Here is a 17,462-nt window from a genome sequence, read left to right as displayed (position 1 = left end):
AAGAGCATTCGGCAAGTAAATGCCACACTGTGTAGCATGAGAGAACAGCTGAGCAGTCTTCTGCTTATCTTACCCTGAAAAAACATGGGGGTGTTGGGCAAGATCAAAATACTAATGAAAGGTCCCTTTCCTATGAAGTGATCAAACTACCCCAAATCATGGGCTGCACTGAGAGACATTATAAATAAATAAAACAAACCAGTCTTCAATAATAGCACACCAAAGCAGTACTGCTATATAAATTGTGAAAATACATGTAGTTCATGACTGTTTAGAGAAACATTTCAGTTCCCTTCAGAATTCTACAGGAATTACCAGTGTATCTGATACTGTATCTGAGTATCTGTCACCACTTAGCTGACGAGGAAACATAATTTTTGTTGGTTTGTTTTGGAGACTGGTTTGGTAGAATTTAATCCTACTGCAACGAAATTTCTAGTAAATTGCGATTAGCTTAGTAAAATAGTGTATTTAGTAACTCTGGCTCAGAAAGCAAGGTCGGTCTGCAAGTTCTTGTGAGAATGAATATTTTTCTGTCCAAAAAATCCCCCAACAACAGAACAAAAACACCAACCAAAAAAACCACCACCCCCCAAAAAAAACCTTTCAGGAATTGATTTTATGATCAGTGAAGGAGCTCAGTTTATTTGTTGCTTCCTCTGTGAATAGCTAGGCTGTAGCTATAGTACAGCAGTTATGGTAACATGTTATGGTCATGTTTACAGAAATCCTGGGCTGCTGCTGGCCTTCAATTGTAGCAGAGGAATTCTACAGCCATCAGTCCTTTCATGGTCTTTGACCTGTTTCCAAGCAGCAGTTACCTCAGTTTGTCCTTTTCCTTTCCTACAAGCTGCACAAATACTCTAGTACTTATTTTAGACAATATCCTGAATAGACTTCAACAGTTTTTGTGGTAGCTGTTTACAGAAAAGTGCGATTAGAATTTTTGTTTAAACACAGGGCAAGTAGTTGTCGTTCAATCACAACTTCGCACAAAGCGTGGAAAGTCTTGCTTCAGCTTTCTACTAGCAGTTTATTTTCTAGCAAATACATTTTTCACTTTAAATTTAATATTGGATAAAGCTGGAAATGCCAGAAAGAGTCAGAATTATTATGCAGGTTCATTATTATGGTCGTCTTAGTGGAGATGTAATTGGGTGAACATCCTGTGGTTTTGAGGGGTTTTCCATACTATTTGTTTACAATGTTCCATCAGGTTTTCTGCCAGGTAAGAAAGGTTTGGGTTTGTTTTTTTTCAAATGCTAATTTCATTACTTGGCTACCTTGGTAGGCAGGTTAGCTTCTGAAGTCTTGGCAAAACAGAAGAGCTGTGAAAATAGGAATGAACGTGTTTCCTTAATCATACTGGTTCTAGCTTTTTTAATCAGCCTTTTTAACACCTATTTTGTTATGTTGCCAGACTAAACCTTTTAAAGAACGGGTGTCTTTGTTTCATTCACCAAATATTTAGTGTTCTGGATATATCCAGATAAACCTAGTATTTCTTGGATTAAAAAAGGTAAAATTCAGAAAAGAAAGCCCACCAATTGATGGATTAAAATTTAACTAAATGCTTTGGAGAAAGAATATCTTCGTTAAAAATTCACTAAACAAATGTATCTGAGATAATTGTTTATCAAAAGTAGAGGAGGTTGTACATAGCAATGACTTGACAGAAAGGTATTATTTAATGGGATAAATCAAGATCATTAAAATATTATATGATTAAATGAAGAGACTAATTCCTTTGCAAGGAACCTTTTATACTTACATTCCATCTCACTAATTCTGTGCATCAGACACTGGATTGATACTGAGACAGCAAATGAGAGTAAGGAAGTGGCTCTTCTTGTCACGGGTATTCTGTTAGAAGAAAATTGATCTGGGTCTTACTCTCTTACTGACACAAGTCATATTTTGTAAATAAAACAAAGTCTATGTACAAGAGAAGTGCAAACTGAAATGTAAGTAAACTGCAAAATTTTCTTCAACTTGTTTACTTGCCTGTGGATCTGTACCACGAAAGGCTTAGTTGCAAAAGCTGGCTTCTGGATTAAGTGATGTGTCACCGAGCATTATAAATATGTGCTATATTTACAATGTGGAAAATATTTATTTCATAGCTTATTTGGGCAGATGTGAGCAAGTGTGGGAAGTATGTTAATATATGGAAACACATAACTCTTTAAGTCAAGTATTTCCAGTTGGTAATATCCCCAGAATGGATTAAATTTCTACCTAAAGCACTGCCCTGTTCTGCACTGCCCTTCTCAACCTTGCCATGTGAAGGCATGTCTCCTCAACAGGCAGGGATTTGGTTTACTCAGAAGTGGTTTGCTCTGGTCACTTCCATAACAGGCCAAGCAGGCTGAGGATCACTGACTGTCCAGCTTTAAGCAATAGGATAGTGTTTAAACAGGATTTATGGCAAGCCAAGCCATACAAATTGTTGCTGTATCAGGTCACTAATCCAGTTAGTCCTCTGTCTTCTCTCAGGTTACATGTAGTAGTAGTATTCTTTTGAAAAACAGGAATTGAATCATCAAGGTTTGACTGAAACATGAAAAGCTGCTAATTAACCATAGTAATCTGGGTGACAGTAGGGTGCGCCTTATTGCCTGATCCATGAGGATTTATTCCCTAAAAATTGTAATCCCTGCCTTGGTCCTTTTTGTCATGTTTTAGAGGACTCTTGGCTGGTTGGTAGAGCATATGTTACTGATCCATACGCAGGTCAGGTCGATCGCAGAGTGTTGGCTCTCTTTGAATCCAGCTGCTAAGCTACAATAGAAGAAAGCTAAAAATACATCAAATATTTTCCTAATACTACACTACCATGAAAGCAACTGGGTAGTTGTAGAAAGTCATCAGAGAGTTACAAATGGGAGGACCTGTCCCCTTTAAAAGGTCCCTGTGATTGCACAGTGCATTCCTGTAGGAAATCTGAGGGTTCACTCTTGCTCTTCGGTCTCATACCAGGAGAGCCAGTGGAGGCAGGAGGGTTCCTCCACAGTTGGGTAGGTTGTTAGCTTCAAAGCGATCTTGTTGCATTCTTTGGGCTCTGTGGCATGGATTTTCACTTTTAAATCAGCTCTCTCCTTGACTTGGAACATCCCTTGTCCTTTCTTTCCTCCTACCAAGGGTAATTAGCAATGGGGAACACAGGGCTGGTGACCTTGCTGACTGGTGATGAGTTTGTTCTGTTTTCAGACACCCTGGAACGAACAAAGGATCCTGCCTGTGTTCTCAGACCCTCTTATGATGACAAATTCACATCCAAACCTGTTACTTGAGTCTCATCTCCATTTTACTTCATGGTACAGTTGAAAGATACGTGGCTGTCAAGATGGACATTTCCAGGATTTTTGGCAATATAGAATACTCCCATTAGTAGTCAAAAGAGCTCTACTGAATACATTTCTGTAGCTCAGTGGGCTGGATTTTCATCCTGACTTTTAGTTAACCCCTGTCACTGGAGTTGAAGATTTTATTTCTCAGTTAAGGTGAGAGTGCAGCTCTGTGTGCTTTGCATCCACAGGGGGGAAGGTCTCTGATTTCTGCCGGACCGACAGGTTGATATTTACTGAGTCCCTAAATGTTTCCTGTCTGCTCCTTCTCTGTAAGATCTTAAACCAGTGCTAGTATCTGTGATGTGCCCATCTTCTGAACATCACTATTTGCTTCCTCATCTTTTTTCAGGAAGTGTTCTTGGTCATTCTTGGTGGTTTTCAGTGAAGATGATGGGGAGGTATAGAGTAAAGCTACTTCTTGCTGTAAATTTTCACCAAAGAATATGATCACTTTTGCTACTGATTTACTCTTCTTATGATAAAACAAACTGTCCAATAAGCATCTTTCCCTTGAATGAAAATGTCACATCCCATGCTGTCATCATCCAGTTAACTCTTAAGTTTGAAAAACCAGAGCAAAAAGTTTTACAGAAGAAAGTATCAACTTTTTTCAGTTAATAATCCTGTTCCTCATTCTGTTCATGGTTCTGAGTTGTCTCATGAAAGAAAATTTATTATAAGGCTGCAAAGTGTTCCTCTCAAATACTTACAGAAGCCAGGAGAGACTAAGAATTTGCCTTGTACTTTGCAAGGGTACAAACGTGGAGGGAAACGCTACTTAAAATACAGTTTTACTATTACTAGTTCTACTTAAAATATGTATAGATATGTGAAGAAGTGGCATCAAATAAGCAAACATGTTATTAATGCTCAAGGACAGTGTTGATGCAAGGGGATCTAAACAAGCCCTGTGTAACCTCAACTAAAAAGTACTTCTGAAGAGCTGCTTTCTAGGGTGAGGAAATTCCAGTAGAGCTTTCCAATAATAGCCACAGTAGTAGAGCAAGAAGAAAAAAAAAATTGCTTTGTAAGGAGCAGGTTAATATTTTCATGAGATGACAAACTAATTGTGTTTTGAAAAAAACACCAACAGATGTTGTGTGTATTTGAAGTGGTGCACCAGAAGCAGCCACCGAAGCACTAAGCCAGAACTTTGTAAATGTGTACTTGAAATGACACTCTGCTGCCCATGTGAGTTCAGTGACCAGCAAGATAGCTTCCAGTTGGAAATTCCAATTAGTCTGTCATAAATTTTCAGTTACAGATAAGTCAGTTTGGTATTTTAATATTATGATATATTTGGTATTATTTTTTAATGTTTTATCACTTGAGAAGAGTTGGCTTAGAGTTCTACACTCTCTCCTGTGCATTATATGCCCAAGTCATTCAATGACAAGAGTGGGCTCTTCTGGGTTTAGTAGACCCAAGCCATGTCTGACTTACAACAAATCCCACCTGAGAAGGATGTGTATTTCCCTAGTAATTGCCTTTTTGCATCAACTCAGATATTGGGTATAGAATAAAAAATGAAATACGTATGTAGGTCATATCCTATTGTTCATCCTACTTCAAAACTCATGATTAGCAAGATTCCCAGGAGTTGGTGACTGGCTGGTACAATTTTGATTACCTTTTGGTATGCATTGTTATCATGTCTTTCCAAAGGAGGCTATCAGGTGCCATAATTGGTTTTAGGAGTTTATTTGCTATTAGGGCAGAATCTGATGATTCCATTTAGAGTGATATCTCAAATGCTTTTTCATAACTGTGTTGATATATACCAAATCAGAAAAGCAATTTTTAGCAATCCTTTTCCTTTAAATGCTACTGTAGGTCATAGCCAAGAAAAATGTAGGCACTTTCTTTTATCTTGCAAATCTTCCCCAAAAAATAATAGGAAAACTAATTTCATATAGCTGACTGAGGTTAGGAGCAATACATGCTTGATTAGTTCAGACCACACAAACTCTAGTTTGTCTTGGAGCTGTTTAATTATGCATTCTTTCAGCAGTGTACTTAAAATTATAGTAGAACTAGAAGCCATAAAACTTTGTGTTACTAAAATTCATCCACATATTTCATAATACAAGTCAGAGAAAGTGCCTAACATGAGTATCAGATTATGTGACAAGAGAACAAGTTTATGTTCTGTCATGTTAGTTGTACATTCTGTTACATTGGGACTCGGACTTTGAGGGCGTGGGTTGTTGTTCTTTTGGAGCTTTTTGGAACAGGAATTCATTTAAGGTGAATAACAAAAGAGGAAATCAGGGACATGTGTGTCTTCCTATTCTGTGTAGTTCACGTTGCAGAGTTTGCTGAATTTGGGAGGTGAAGGTGGTGGCTTTCTAGTAAGGTAACTCAAATCTTCATGTCATTTCTAAGCCCCATCCCCAAGAATAGAGATTTTCAGAGATCACTCTAAGTGAAATCGCAGAATCAAAAAATATTCTGAGTGTGAAGGGACCCACAAAGACCACTGAGTCCAGCTCTTAAGTGAATGGCCCATACAGGCCTTTGACAGACAGCAGCCAGATGTTGTCATTACTGTGGTTTGTGCATTATCTTCACTTACCATATGTTTGTAAGATTGGGTAGAGCAACTCTGGATTCAGCAGCTACACATAGGGTTAGAAGCCAGCACCAGTCTGGAAGCAGACTAGGATGTGTTAGTATGTTCAGTTCCATACTGTAAGGGTCATGCTACCAGTTCATGTATGTGCTTATGTAGCTCCTGCCTGTGCCTCAGCCCCAAGGGTTTATTCCATAGCGAGCCTCTTTACTAAAACCGTATAGACTGAGGATGGATGGCTTTTTGTCCTTCTGGGGAGGACGTTTTTTAGAGGATTTTTCTCCCTCCTCAGAGAGAAGATTGGCCTGTGCAATACTCGTAACAGTCTGTTTATTTCTGTGCTGCTAGACTGGCCTCACTTTTGGTTTTGGGAACTGCACTTTGTAGATATGTCAGATAGAGTGAGTAGAGATTGTGTATCTTGAATGTCGGGTTTTCTGCTATAAAGCTATACTGAGAACCTGTGTGGTCTTGGGGCTTTTTGTGTTTGCATTAGTTTAATTGCTTCTTTGACCCCTCTTCCTCTGCTGGCCTTTCAAGCTCTGTGGGTTCTTAGCCTCACTGATATCTCTCCACAGGATCTTTGTATCAGGAAGCATCCGGGCTTGTCTGGAACTCCCCCAGCCTTGCTGTCCAGTTATATCCAGCATTTTCTCTAGCTTTATACTAAATGTCTGGGTTTGCAATTTTAATACCTGTAATTCACTTCTTTCTGTTCTGTTAAGCTGTAGATGAGGAGTTTATTAGTTTTAGTTTTCTTCATAACACATCTGTTTCAGCATCTGACTGCTTTTTCATTTCTTTCAGAAGCATTTAGTTGGCCTCTGAGAAAAGGAAGTAATTTATAAATATCCTTCTAGACCAATTCTTTTATGCAGCTCTTCCAGTTATTTGATTGCCTGTGTTAATTTCTTTTATTGTTTCCTGTCATTTTTTTCCCTTTGGGTTACTTTTCCATACTGTATTTCTACTGTTGTATTCTAGGCAATGTTTTTAAATTTCAGTCTTCATCATTACAGTCAAAATAGAATGTATTTTCTGCCTTAACAGCATTCAAATTAAGTTTTACATCAAATCCTTCAGTCTCACTGTTTCTGTTATGTAAAATCCAAAGCAGGGATCCATGAGTTAAAACAGTGAGAGGTACTGCAGTTTAAAGAGAATGCAGTAGTGTGAATTTCCACTAATTTTTGATTTCACTGGCTATGTCAAAGCAGACTCTTGGGAATGGTCTGCAGGGAACCCTATCTGTCCAGGTCAGAAACATGTTGAAATAAGCTACACTTCCATTTCAACCCATGCACCAGCATTGTTTTCCCCTGAAAACTACAATGTAGGGAATGTCACCTGCGCATTTTTATCTTGCCCCTGTGTGGATTTGCAACATGGCCCAGACACACCCTCAAGCTCAATGGCACCCTGCACCAGCATTCAGCTGCATGTGCTGACTCTCACTTGCATTTTTATTTGCAGAGGTCTCCCTCTTCCCATTCAATCTGAATTTCCAGACCTAATTTTCATAAATATATTTATATACACACACACATACACACCCCCCCATCCTTTGGACCCAGTGTATTTAAAATATAATCTGTTAAAAGCCATCATGGATGTTTGCATTACCTCTTTCTAAGAACTGAGGATAGTACTTATTGTTCTGTGAACTCTTTGGTGGTTTGAGACTGCCAGGGTCAGTAAGATTTCTGAAGATAGGAAAATCCACAGCAGTTCAGGTCTTCACCTTATTTCTCTTAAATGTTCTGATATTGACAGTAATATTGCTGCGCTGCCTTCTCTCTTCATCTAGATTCTTTGTGGATTTGATGAACAAGATCTGAGTTCTTGTGTCTTGAGTCAGAAAGGGATAATGCTCTTAGCTGAAAATAGTGCTGTTCTGTTTGGTATTTGTTTTTCCATTTATAATTGCATATTTCCACTTTTAAAAACAAATCTTTTATTTCCCATACATATGTGAAATTGTTCTCTGAATGCTCTGAGAGTTAAGGTGGTCTTGGGGGAGTAATGCCATGTCTGACATCAGTGAAGAGAGGCACTCTTGAGAAAGGCCTGTCAGAGAGGGAACTTTCTTCTAGATTGCTGAGTTGGAAATGTGGAATGTGACAGGAAGTATCCTAGGCAGTCTGGCTTCCCTAGGCAATGGTTTCTTAGCACCTCTCCTACTTCCAGGCACTCACTGGACATATGAACATTAGTTGATCAGCTTCTACTGCTGGAATGTGCTAATTGGGATCTTGTTGCATGGAAAGGCTGTAACACTAATAATTGTGTTGTAGACAGATCTAACCAGAAAGCCTATCAGGGTCCAGCTGACATCTAAGCAGGCACTGGAGTCTGCTCCGAGTGAGGAGAGGTTAAGGAGACCTGAATTCCGTCAGTGAGACTGAACTCAAGACTGATATGTTTTGAACAGCAGAATCTTGGCCAAGGATTAAAAACAGGGATGTCTCTGAAGGAGGTTAAAGCAGCTGTCTTCTGGATATTTCATCTTTGGTTTAGCCTTGGAGAGCTCCAGGCTCTCCTTTCAGTTTGTTCCTTTCAGTACTTGAGCTCCCCTACTATACAGTTTCCTGTTTATTTTCTATGGAGCATTACTATTGTAATAGTAATGGTGTGGTACTAACTTACCTTCTTTGACCTGACAGTGAGTCTTGTTTGCACTTGACTTACAATGTCAGTCAAAAGTCATGGAGTCGTGTTACTGTATTATTTTCCTGGAGTTGACTGACCTCTCCTAATTATTTTAGTGTTTAATTTCTTTTTTATTTTCATCATCTTTCATAATTGATTCATAGTTGAGATGCATGTATGTATATATCTGGCAAAGACTTGTAGCCAAGTCTTCTCTGGCCAAGACTGGTTTGGATTGGAAGGGACACTAAAAGTCATTTAGTTCCAAATACCCACACCCATACACACACACCCCCCCACACCCGCACACACCCTGCCATGGGCACGGACACTATATATAGGTATATCTTTAGTCTGGTGGTTTGAATCCACTTTGCAGAGAATCACTTGTTTTTGTTTTGTAAGCACCTGTTTTGTTTTGTTTCTTCTAGACATTCAATACTCATAAATCTAAACTTGCAGTTTCAGACAGTCCTGGAATACTATGCTTAGGCTCTTGGGTTAGTAAATAAAATGCAGCTCCTTTGCTGCTTGGTAAAATATTTTAGATACGGTCTTTTCCGGTCTTGTCAACACCTTGTTCCTGTGAGCATGTCCTGGACTCTGACTGCCAAGTGGCACACAGGGTTGGATTGTTTTAGTGTGCCAGTTTGCATTTGGGTTTGATTTCCTGTCTTTAAAGTGTTTCAGGTAAACCACTGATGTCTGGACTGGAAAATTAACAGAAGGCACCTGACTCCTGAAAATACATAATCAAAATATGGTGCTACAGTAATTTTCAGGAACATTATTGGCATGCTAATAGCTGTCTTAGGTTGTAACCACGTTAGTCACGGCAATTGGATGTGGTAACACTCTGAATCTGTCGAAACAGACATAGCAGCTGACAGTGTGTAGAAATCAATCACTTGGTCTCTTTGCTCAAGTGATGTGTGAAGTGTGTACCTTAATAAAAGTAGGTTTGAACGCCTCAATTAATATATGTGACCGCACCAAAATTTAAAATGTACAGACTTCCATTTCCTAATTAATAAATGCTTTGGCTAATGAAATGGCAGTGGCAATTTTAATCCCCCAAATTTAAGAATCTCTGGCTCACTACCAGAGGAGAATATAGTAGTGGCAAAAATAATTAGGCATTTCTGTAGCATGCTTTTACATTGGATCTGAAATCATTTAGAGGCAAGCTGATCCCTTTGTGATCATTGTGCAATGGGCTCTAGGAAAACCCTGCTTGAGCAGGGCGGTTGGACCAGGTCACCTCACTGGTGGTCCCTCCCAGCTCTAACACTTCTGTGATTGTATCATTTTCTTCCAGTAGATAAGGAAACAAAATTACAGATGGGGGAACTGGCAAGGTGAAGTACAGCTATAGTAACAGACTTTTTAGTAAAAGTTGTGGAGGAGTTGACTATAAGTAACTCTGTGTGTCGTGACCTCTTTCAAATCAGTATAAAGTTTACACTGAAATCGTTCCTGGCTACATTTTGAAAGGTTTGCAAAAAGGATCAGAAAATGAATGCTTATCAAAATCGTAGGGGTGGGTGTCTGTCTATAAGGGGAGTTGCAAACAGAAAACAGGAGGGATTTGGCTTTTGTTTTACTGTTCTGGCTGTTGTTCCACTGAGACACAGAAATCGGACACTGGGCCTGATGAAAGTGTAAGTGAAGGGGGGTAGTGAGCTTCCTGTGCCAAAAATGAGCATGTATTGGAAAGGCTGAATGTGGGTTAGGAAAATCAAAACAGTGTACATATACACAGACAAGGCTGTTAGTAATACAGAAGAGTTTAAGAAAAGAAAAAGCAAAGGTTGTTTTGTGAAGAAGCACCACTGTCACGTTAACTTGGGGAAGAATTTGGCTCGTGATATTTAATGTCACATCACTCATCTAGAGCCCTAAAAATAGTGTTTATAATAAAACCCCTGGCACAGCCATGACTGGTGTGATTCAGATGGCCCCTTTCCTTTTTTAATTTGTGAACAAAGCTGCTCCTTTGAAGAGAAGTGTTTGTTTACAGTTGTTTATCAGTGCAGGAAATGGATCAATTAGATGTAACTTTCTAAGTTAATTGAGTGCCACTACTGAAACCACCTGACGTCATTCTGGTGCCAGCAGTGCCAGCTGAGAAATCTCATCGTTGTTGCTGTGGGAAAGACAAGGACACGATGGGAAATGTTATTTTTGGCCCTCGAAAGATTAAAAATTTTAAATATTTATAGAGTCTTATCTGAAATACTGATTGGTTATTAGTGCCTTGAATTGAGGCAGGGATGTGTGAATCCCTAGAGCTTTATGACCATACCCCATCTGAATTAATCTGAACCATTAACAGGGAATTGGCACTCTGAATTTTCCTCTAGCTATATCCTCCTTTCCACACTGCACTGCCTTTATTTTTTCCTCTTGGATTGTTTCATTAATGATCTAGAATGTAATAACAGCACACAAAAAAATAACTTTCAGATTCATCCCTCTTTGAAATATTTGGCTTCAGAGCTATATTTTTATCTTTTTTTTTCTTTTTTTTTTTTTTTCCCCTGTGCTGCACAGGCTTATAATCTTTTTTGCCTGTGCAAAAGCAGACTGACTTCATTAGCATGGTGCTACCTTGTCGCTGTACCGAGTTCAGCAATCTTTTTCTTATTCAACAATTCTTCCCTGCTGACTTAAGGGAGTTTTGGGAGGGGGAGGGATGAGGCTTAACATAAATATTCTGGATTATTTTTTCCTGGCAAATTCATGGCCTGTTTTGAGACTGGAGAAAGCTATTGGATGCATTTGTTGGTGTTGCAAACCCGTATTTTTTCCTGTCAGTTGCAGAATAGCTCTGGCTTGTGACAACTGTAATAAGGTCTTTGATAATGCTGCTGCTGTCTGTAGCAAATGGGTTTATTGTGGGAGCCAGGAGCCCTTTCAGAAAGCCCCAATTTCAGAGCTGAGAGAGAAACAAAAGAGCACAACCTTTAAGTAAAAACTCCTCTCTTATCTTATCTTGAATCTTGCAGAAGAACCCCTTGAGGCTACTAGAGAGGCTGAAACTATTCAGTGTGGCTAATGTTTATCAGCTAATATTAAAAAAAAAATACTCTTTTCCTCTGATATGATTTTGACGTTGCTGTCAGGCTTGTGATTAAAAGAGTGAATGAACTTGGGACATACTTTAAGGGCAGAGCACACAGGAAAACTCTCCCGGTCAGTTACCTTAAAAATGTCTCAAATTCAATAGGCTTGTGAGCCTAAGGCAAGCTTAATTAAACTTAAAGTAAAGCAAAAATAAGAATTTAAAATGCTGGTTTGGTTCTCATAAACCTGAGTAAGCCAAAGTCTGGATTTCTCAATTATGTGTGGTTGTGGGATTTGTTTTGTGAGCATTTCCCTGCACAGTGCAAATTCTCAGCATCCTTCCCTTCCACTGTGCATGTGGGTCAGTCCCTGAAGAAGGAGAGAAAGGAACTTAAGGTTATGATTTGGGGGCTTAGAATGTGTTCCATGTCACCCTTTTCCCTCTCAGGCTTCCCCCAGACATGCTGGAAAGTATTTGTAGGGAGAAGGAGATACAATGATACTCTGTGGAGTATATACCTGAGGCGGTATCTGTGCAGCTGTGTTCCATGTCTGTGCCTTGGAAAAGAAAATAGTTCCTGGGAAGGCATTGCAAAGCCCCACTTTGCAGAGAAGTTTAATAGGAAGACACAAGCTGGCCACAACGCGTGGGTTTGTGGGCTGAAAGCTTGTCACATTTGAAGGAGCTGAACCCTAGCACTTGGCACTCTGGTATTGTTTCTCCTCTGTTAGAAATGTTCTCTAAGGAGCTCTGCATAACACATCTTCATTGAGTTATCTTTCTTCCTTTCCCTTTTTGATTGAAATATGCATTGCTTTATTAACAGTTTAGTTTACTTGTCTGTTAAGATAAACTAAAAGCTTTGGAGAACTTCAGCAATGGATAGAAGTATCACTGAGCTAGGTGCCTCGCTGTGAGAGGAATTAGTCAAATTCCAGCTCCTATGTGCACAAGTCCCTAGTTTCTGGAGCTTTCAGCGTCTCCTTTATCTGCAGCCTCCAGCTGATGCAATCCAAATAATGCATATTTGGCGGAAGTACAGGTATCTAACCTGCTGTCTTGGCTGTGACAGTGCCCAGTGGCAGATGATTAGGAAGAGTGTAAGGATAGGAACAGATGTAATGATGCTTCTGTAGTCTCCTAGCTCTAAGCAGCTCAGTAATTTCAACATTCAGAAATAATACCATTGTTTACATATAGTTTGATCACTCTCTGGTCCACAGCAACCTCCATGAATCATATGCTATATATGTGAAAGCATATTACCTCCATATGGTTTTGAACCTGCCACTGGCTGTCTGCTCTGGTGTTCCAAGTTCTTGTACTGGAAGAAGAAAGGAACAATTATTCTTTTTACCTGCTTTCTGCCATCCTTGCCTTTCCAAGCCTTTATGTAATCTTTCTCTCTCTCTCTCCTTCAATGAAAATCATTGCATTAGTCATTACTCACAGTGAAGCCATGCCTTACTGTGATTATTTCTGTTCCCTTTCCTCTCAACCTTTTCTGATTCTCTGGTGTCCATTTTGGAGTGAAGACAACACGTAGATGAAGCACAGTTGGTTTGTTGGGATATTTTTATAGCAACAAAATATTTATGTTTCTTCAATCCCACTTCTGGTAAGTCCTGACACTGAATTAGCTTTTCTCGACTCCCGGACAAGAGAATTGCATTCTTAGGCCTTCAGCTGACTATTACTAATACAATCTTCCCCCCATGTCTATCACTTTTTAGTGAAACACATTGAATTTTATTTATTGGAAAAGATTTCAAGCCCCACAGTGTCACTTGCTCCCTCTCCCACCAGATGGATCAGGGAGAGAATTAGAAGGGTTAAAGATGAAAAACTCGTGGGTTGAGATAAAGAGAGTTTAATAAGGAAAGCAAAAACTGCACACGCAAGAAGCAAAACAAGGAATTAATTCACTGCTTCCCATGGGCAGGCAGGTGTTCAGCCACTTCCAGGAGAGCAGGGCCCCATCAGGTATATTGGTTACTCAGGAAGACAAACATCATCACTCCAAACATCCCCCTCTTCCTCCTTCTCCCCCCCAGTTTCTACACTGAGCATGATGTCACATGGTCTGGAGCATCACTTTGGTCAGTTGGGGTCACCTGTCCTGGCTGTGTCTCCTCCCAACCTCCCAAGCATCCCCAGCCCCCTCCCAGCCTGGCAGTACAGAAGCAGAAATGGCCTTGACTCTGTGCAAGCCCTGCCTCAGCAATAACAAAAACATCTCTGTATTATCAGCACTCTGTTCAGCACAAATCCAAAACATAGCCCAGTACCAGCCACTGTGAACAAATGAACTCTACCCCAGCCAGAGTCAGCACACTACAACCTGAGAAATAAAGTTTTCTACCGCACAGACATGGTGTAGAGCTCAAATCAGTAAGCGGCATAGTTCTTGCTGGAGAGCCCTGAATAGAAAGAAACAGGGAAATGAAAAGTATTTTAAATATTTGATCTAACTCTACTTAAGCATCAGTGTGACCTATGCTCCAAAGTCACTTAAGTGTCCTTGAAAAATACCATAATCATTAGTAAGCAGCTTGCAGTGTGATTGCTGGTCAGATGTGTACACAGGGAGGAGGGGGAGGTACCCACTGTAGGCCAAGGTAAACCTCCAGATTCCCTAAAGGAGGAAAACAATGGTTTAAATTAAAAGATTTCTGGCAAGCTTTTTAAAAATGCTAATTGTTACCCCAAGGCTTAAAGACTTTGGGATTTGTTTCCAGTGTCACTAATACAGCTTTGGAAAATCTCGATGCTTCTACTGTTTTAACATAAATTCTAAAATTACTGATCTTTATCTGCTGTACCTTGCAGACTTTAAGCAGAATATCAATCCACCTTTTTTAGTAGTCAGGCAGAAACGATTTCAAAACTGTTCCTGATTACATGCGGCTGACACAATTTTGAAGAGTAGCTGTATGGGAGTGTTTCTTTTAAAACTACACACAACATGGCATTGTAGGATTTTCGCACAGAGAAGAAAATAAATTAGGTCAATACCGGTCAAACTTCAGTCTTCCAGTGAGAAAAGCATCTATTTTAAGTGGAAGATGAGAAATGATATAGTAACTGTTACCCCGAAGTGAAAAATGGTGCTGTTTATGTATTTAATTGGTCAGGGTTTGCAGTGGGGCTTTGAATTCTGCTGCTGTCGGATCTTGTATTGCTGCTGTCGATCACGGGTTTTCTCCTTCTTAAAAGACTCACGGTAAATTTATTTTGGATAGTTTCTTAACAGGTGTTTCCTCAACATTGCGAACGCTTTAAATGAGAACCGTGCTGCATGTCCGGAGTTCTCAGCTGAAATCACACGCAGCCTGACACAGGCGCTGGTGTGTTTACTCATCTGTGGCCACGCTGACAGCAGCCCTGGTGGGTCCCACTGCCCGGCCGGGACGCAGAACAGATGTCGGGGATTAGGGGGAAGGATCTGGCGAGGGCTTTGGGGCTGCGCGTCGGCGGAAGTCATTCATTGTGGAGACGCAGATGGGGCTGCTGGGCCTGTGCTGAGGAGTTGCCCAGAATGGCTTCGGTGGGTTTGTTTATCTGAATCAAAACCAAATGTTTTCCTGGTACCTTTTAATTAAAGGGAAAGCATAAATCAATACAATAAAATAAAATTATTGCGCCAAGTGGTATTGTATTTCTACAGTGTTCTTCCCAGCAAAGAAGCTGGCAATGTTGGGGCTCTAAAGTCACGCTGCCTTGCACACTGTGGGTGGAAAGGCTGCCTGGTCTGTCCTGCTGGGAAGGGGTGTGAGGCAGGAGATGGCTGTGCCTGACCTGGGGCCAGGCAGCTGGCGGAGCCTCTGCACCTTGGACTAGCACTCATGGTCAATTTGTCATTTTGTTAGTGTTTTATGCTTAAGGGAATGTTTCCTGTGGGACTACCTGTCTTCAGCTGTTTGGGTTTGTCACTGGCCCTTGCATTAGGAATGTTCTATGCTCAGACATCAACCATCTGTGGAAACATAGGGGTAGCACAAGGTGACCAAGACTGAGTGGTGCATGGCACTATGCGTCTCCTACAGACACCAAATACTGCAGCACATTACTGTGAGGCTTGTCAGGCATCTCACTGGGCTGGGAAGGTAACTTCTGGCTGCAATTCATTTAGTTGTGGAATCAGAGCAGACACCTGTAGCTGTGAGTTGTGATGTAGAAAAGAGAATTTATATAAATTGCTACTATATTGTGATGCACTTGTGAAGATTTCAGTAAAGGGTGAAAGGAAGGGAGAAAAATAGACACAGGGTGTGTCTCCAGGCTTTGGCAGGAGAGTGTGGTGGGAGACACTACAGATGTACTTCATACAGTACAAGCCACAGAGACATGGTGGCTCTGTGAAGAAGTTGTATGTGCTCAAGCATACATGTATGTGCTCAAGCTCAATGACATAAATTACTCAGGGAATGAAAACAAAGGAAAGGAGCAAGGTTTTATGGGAAAAACGATATATTTGTGTGAGACTCCATTGATTGGAGTTGAACTGCAGTTATGCTAAAATAAGCCAAAGCCTTTTGGGGCCTCCAGGAGAGGCAGTATGACAGTACAGAAAACCTTGAGCTTTAAGAATGTAACCATTGAATGTAGATAAAATCCCATGTGACTATGTAGTGACTGAGCTAGTAAATTATTCTTCCTGGAGAACTAAAATGTGGGGAAGTAATGGCTATTATCTGATGCAAGTCAACCATTGCCTTGTAACAGATTAAGATCTCTAAAATTGAGTTTAAAGGACACAGTTTTTCAGAATGCAGAACTCCCTCTATGGAAGTGATGTACTTTCAGCTGCTGTTGACTTTGATAAGAATTCCACATGTCCGTTCTCTCAGCAGCTCCTTTATGATCCTGTGGCTCAAAGGTGTCATATTTAATGTCACAACCGTGTATTTGAAAAGAAACCTGCGGACCTGCAGAACCTGGCCCCGGGCACCAACCCCCCCTTCGTGACTTTTGACGGGGAAGTGAAAAACCGACATCAACAAGATCGAGGAATTCTTGGAGGAAAAGCTGGCGGCCGCCCCGGTATCCCAAACTTGGCACCGAAGCACCCCGAGTCGAACTCTGCAGGAAATGATGTCTTTGCAAAATTCTCTGCATTCCATAAAGAACCTGAGAAAAGATGCAAATGAAAAAATTTGGAAAAGTCTTTGCTTAAAGCCCTGGAAGAAGCTGGACAACTATTTAATAGCCCCTTGCCTGATGAAATCGATGCTTACAGCACGGAGGAGGTCACTGTTTCCAGTTGGAAATTCTGGACGGAGATTGAGCTCACTTTAGTGGATTGCAGCCTCCTACCAAAGCTCCACATAATCAAGGTTGTTGCAAAAGAAATACCGAAATTTTCATTTTCCACCTGAAATGACAGGGATTTCGAGATACTTGAAAAATGTATACGCAAGAGATGAATTTACAAACACATGCTCTGCTGACCAGGAGATTGAATATTCATATTTGGATGTGGCAAAGAGAATGAAGTAACCAGAAGATGCCTCTGTTTATTGCTTCTGTGATGGACAACAGCCAAGCTGGAAAAGCAAAAACCAGCAGAAATTCTGCAGTGTGATTTTAAGTTCTGCTATTGGCCAATCCTTTTATAATGATTGTATTGCATTATTTACTCCTTCTTAAAAAAAAAAAAAAGAATTGATTTATAAACCTATGCCTCAATTTTAAAAACTTGGAGAAGATCTACTTCTCTGACCTTCACAGTTACCAGATCTAATTCTTGCTGTGTGATTATTAGCCATTTCCTGAAACTCTTGAGCTGCTAAGGAATCTCCAGGATGTAAGACACAGGGAACAG

The 17,462-nt window shown here is 40.3% G+C and overlaps 2 protein-coding genes across 6 annotated transcripts in view; both read left to right on the top strand.

Annotated features, from left to right (window-relative positions):
• ATP8A2 (ATPase phospholipid transporting 8A2) overlaps positions 1-17,462 on the top strand; it is a 320,810-nt gene that overhangs the window by 258,771 nt on the left and 44,577 nt on the right. The gene's annotated exons all lie outside the window — the stretch shown is intronic.
• LOC116439644 (chloride intracellular channel protein 6-like) lies at positions 16,393-17,288 on the top strand. The gene is given in 6 exon segments (XM_032099460.1): positions 16,393-16,494; positions 16,496-16,550; positions 16,553-16,623; positions 16,625-16,681; positions 16,684-16,983; positions 16,985-17,288. Coding segments are annotated over 6 exon segments (723 nt in total). The 5' UTR covers positions 16,393-16,407; the 3' UTR covers positions 17,138-17,288.

This window comes from Corvus moneduloides, chromosome 2 (assembly GCF_009650955.1).
Source record: "Corvus moneduloides isolate bCorMon1 chromosome 2, bCorMon1.pri, whole genome shotgun sequence".
Classification (NCBI taxonomy): domain Eukaryota; kingdom Metazoa; phylum Chordata; class Aves; order Passeriformes; family Corvidae; genus Corvus; species Corvus moneduloides.
This window is presented reverse-complemented; position numbering and strand designations above follow the sequence as displayed.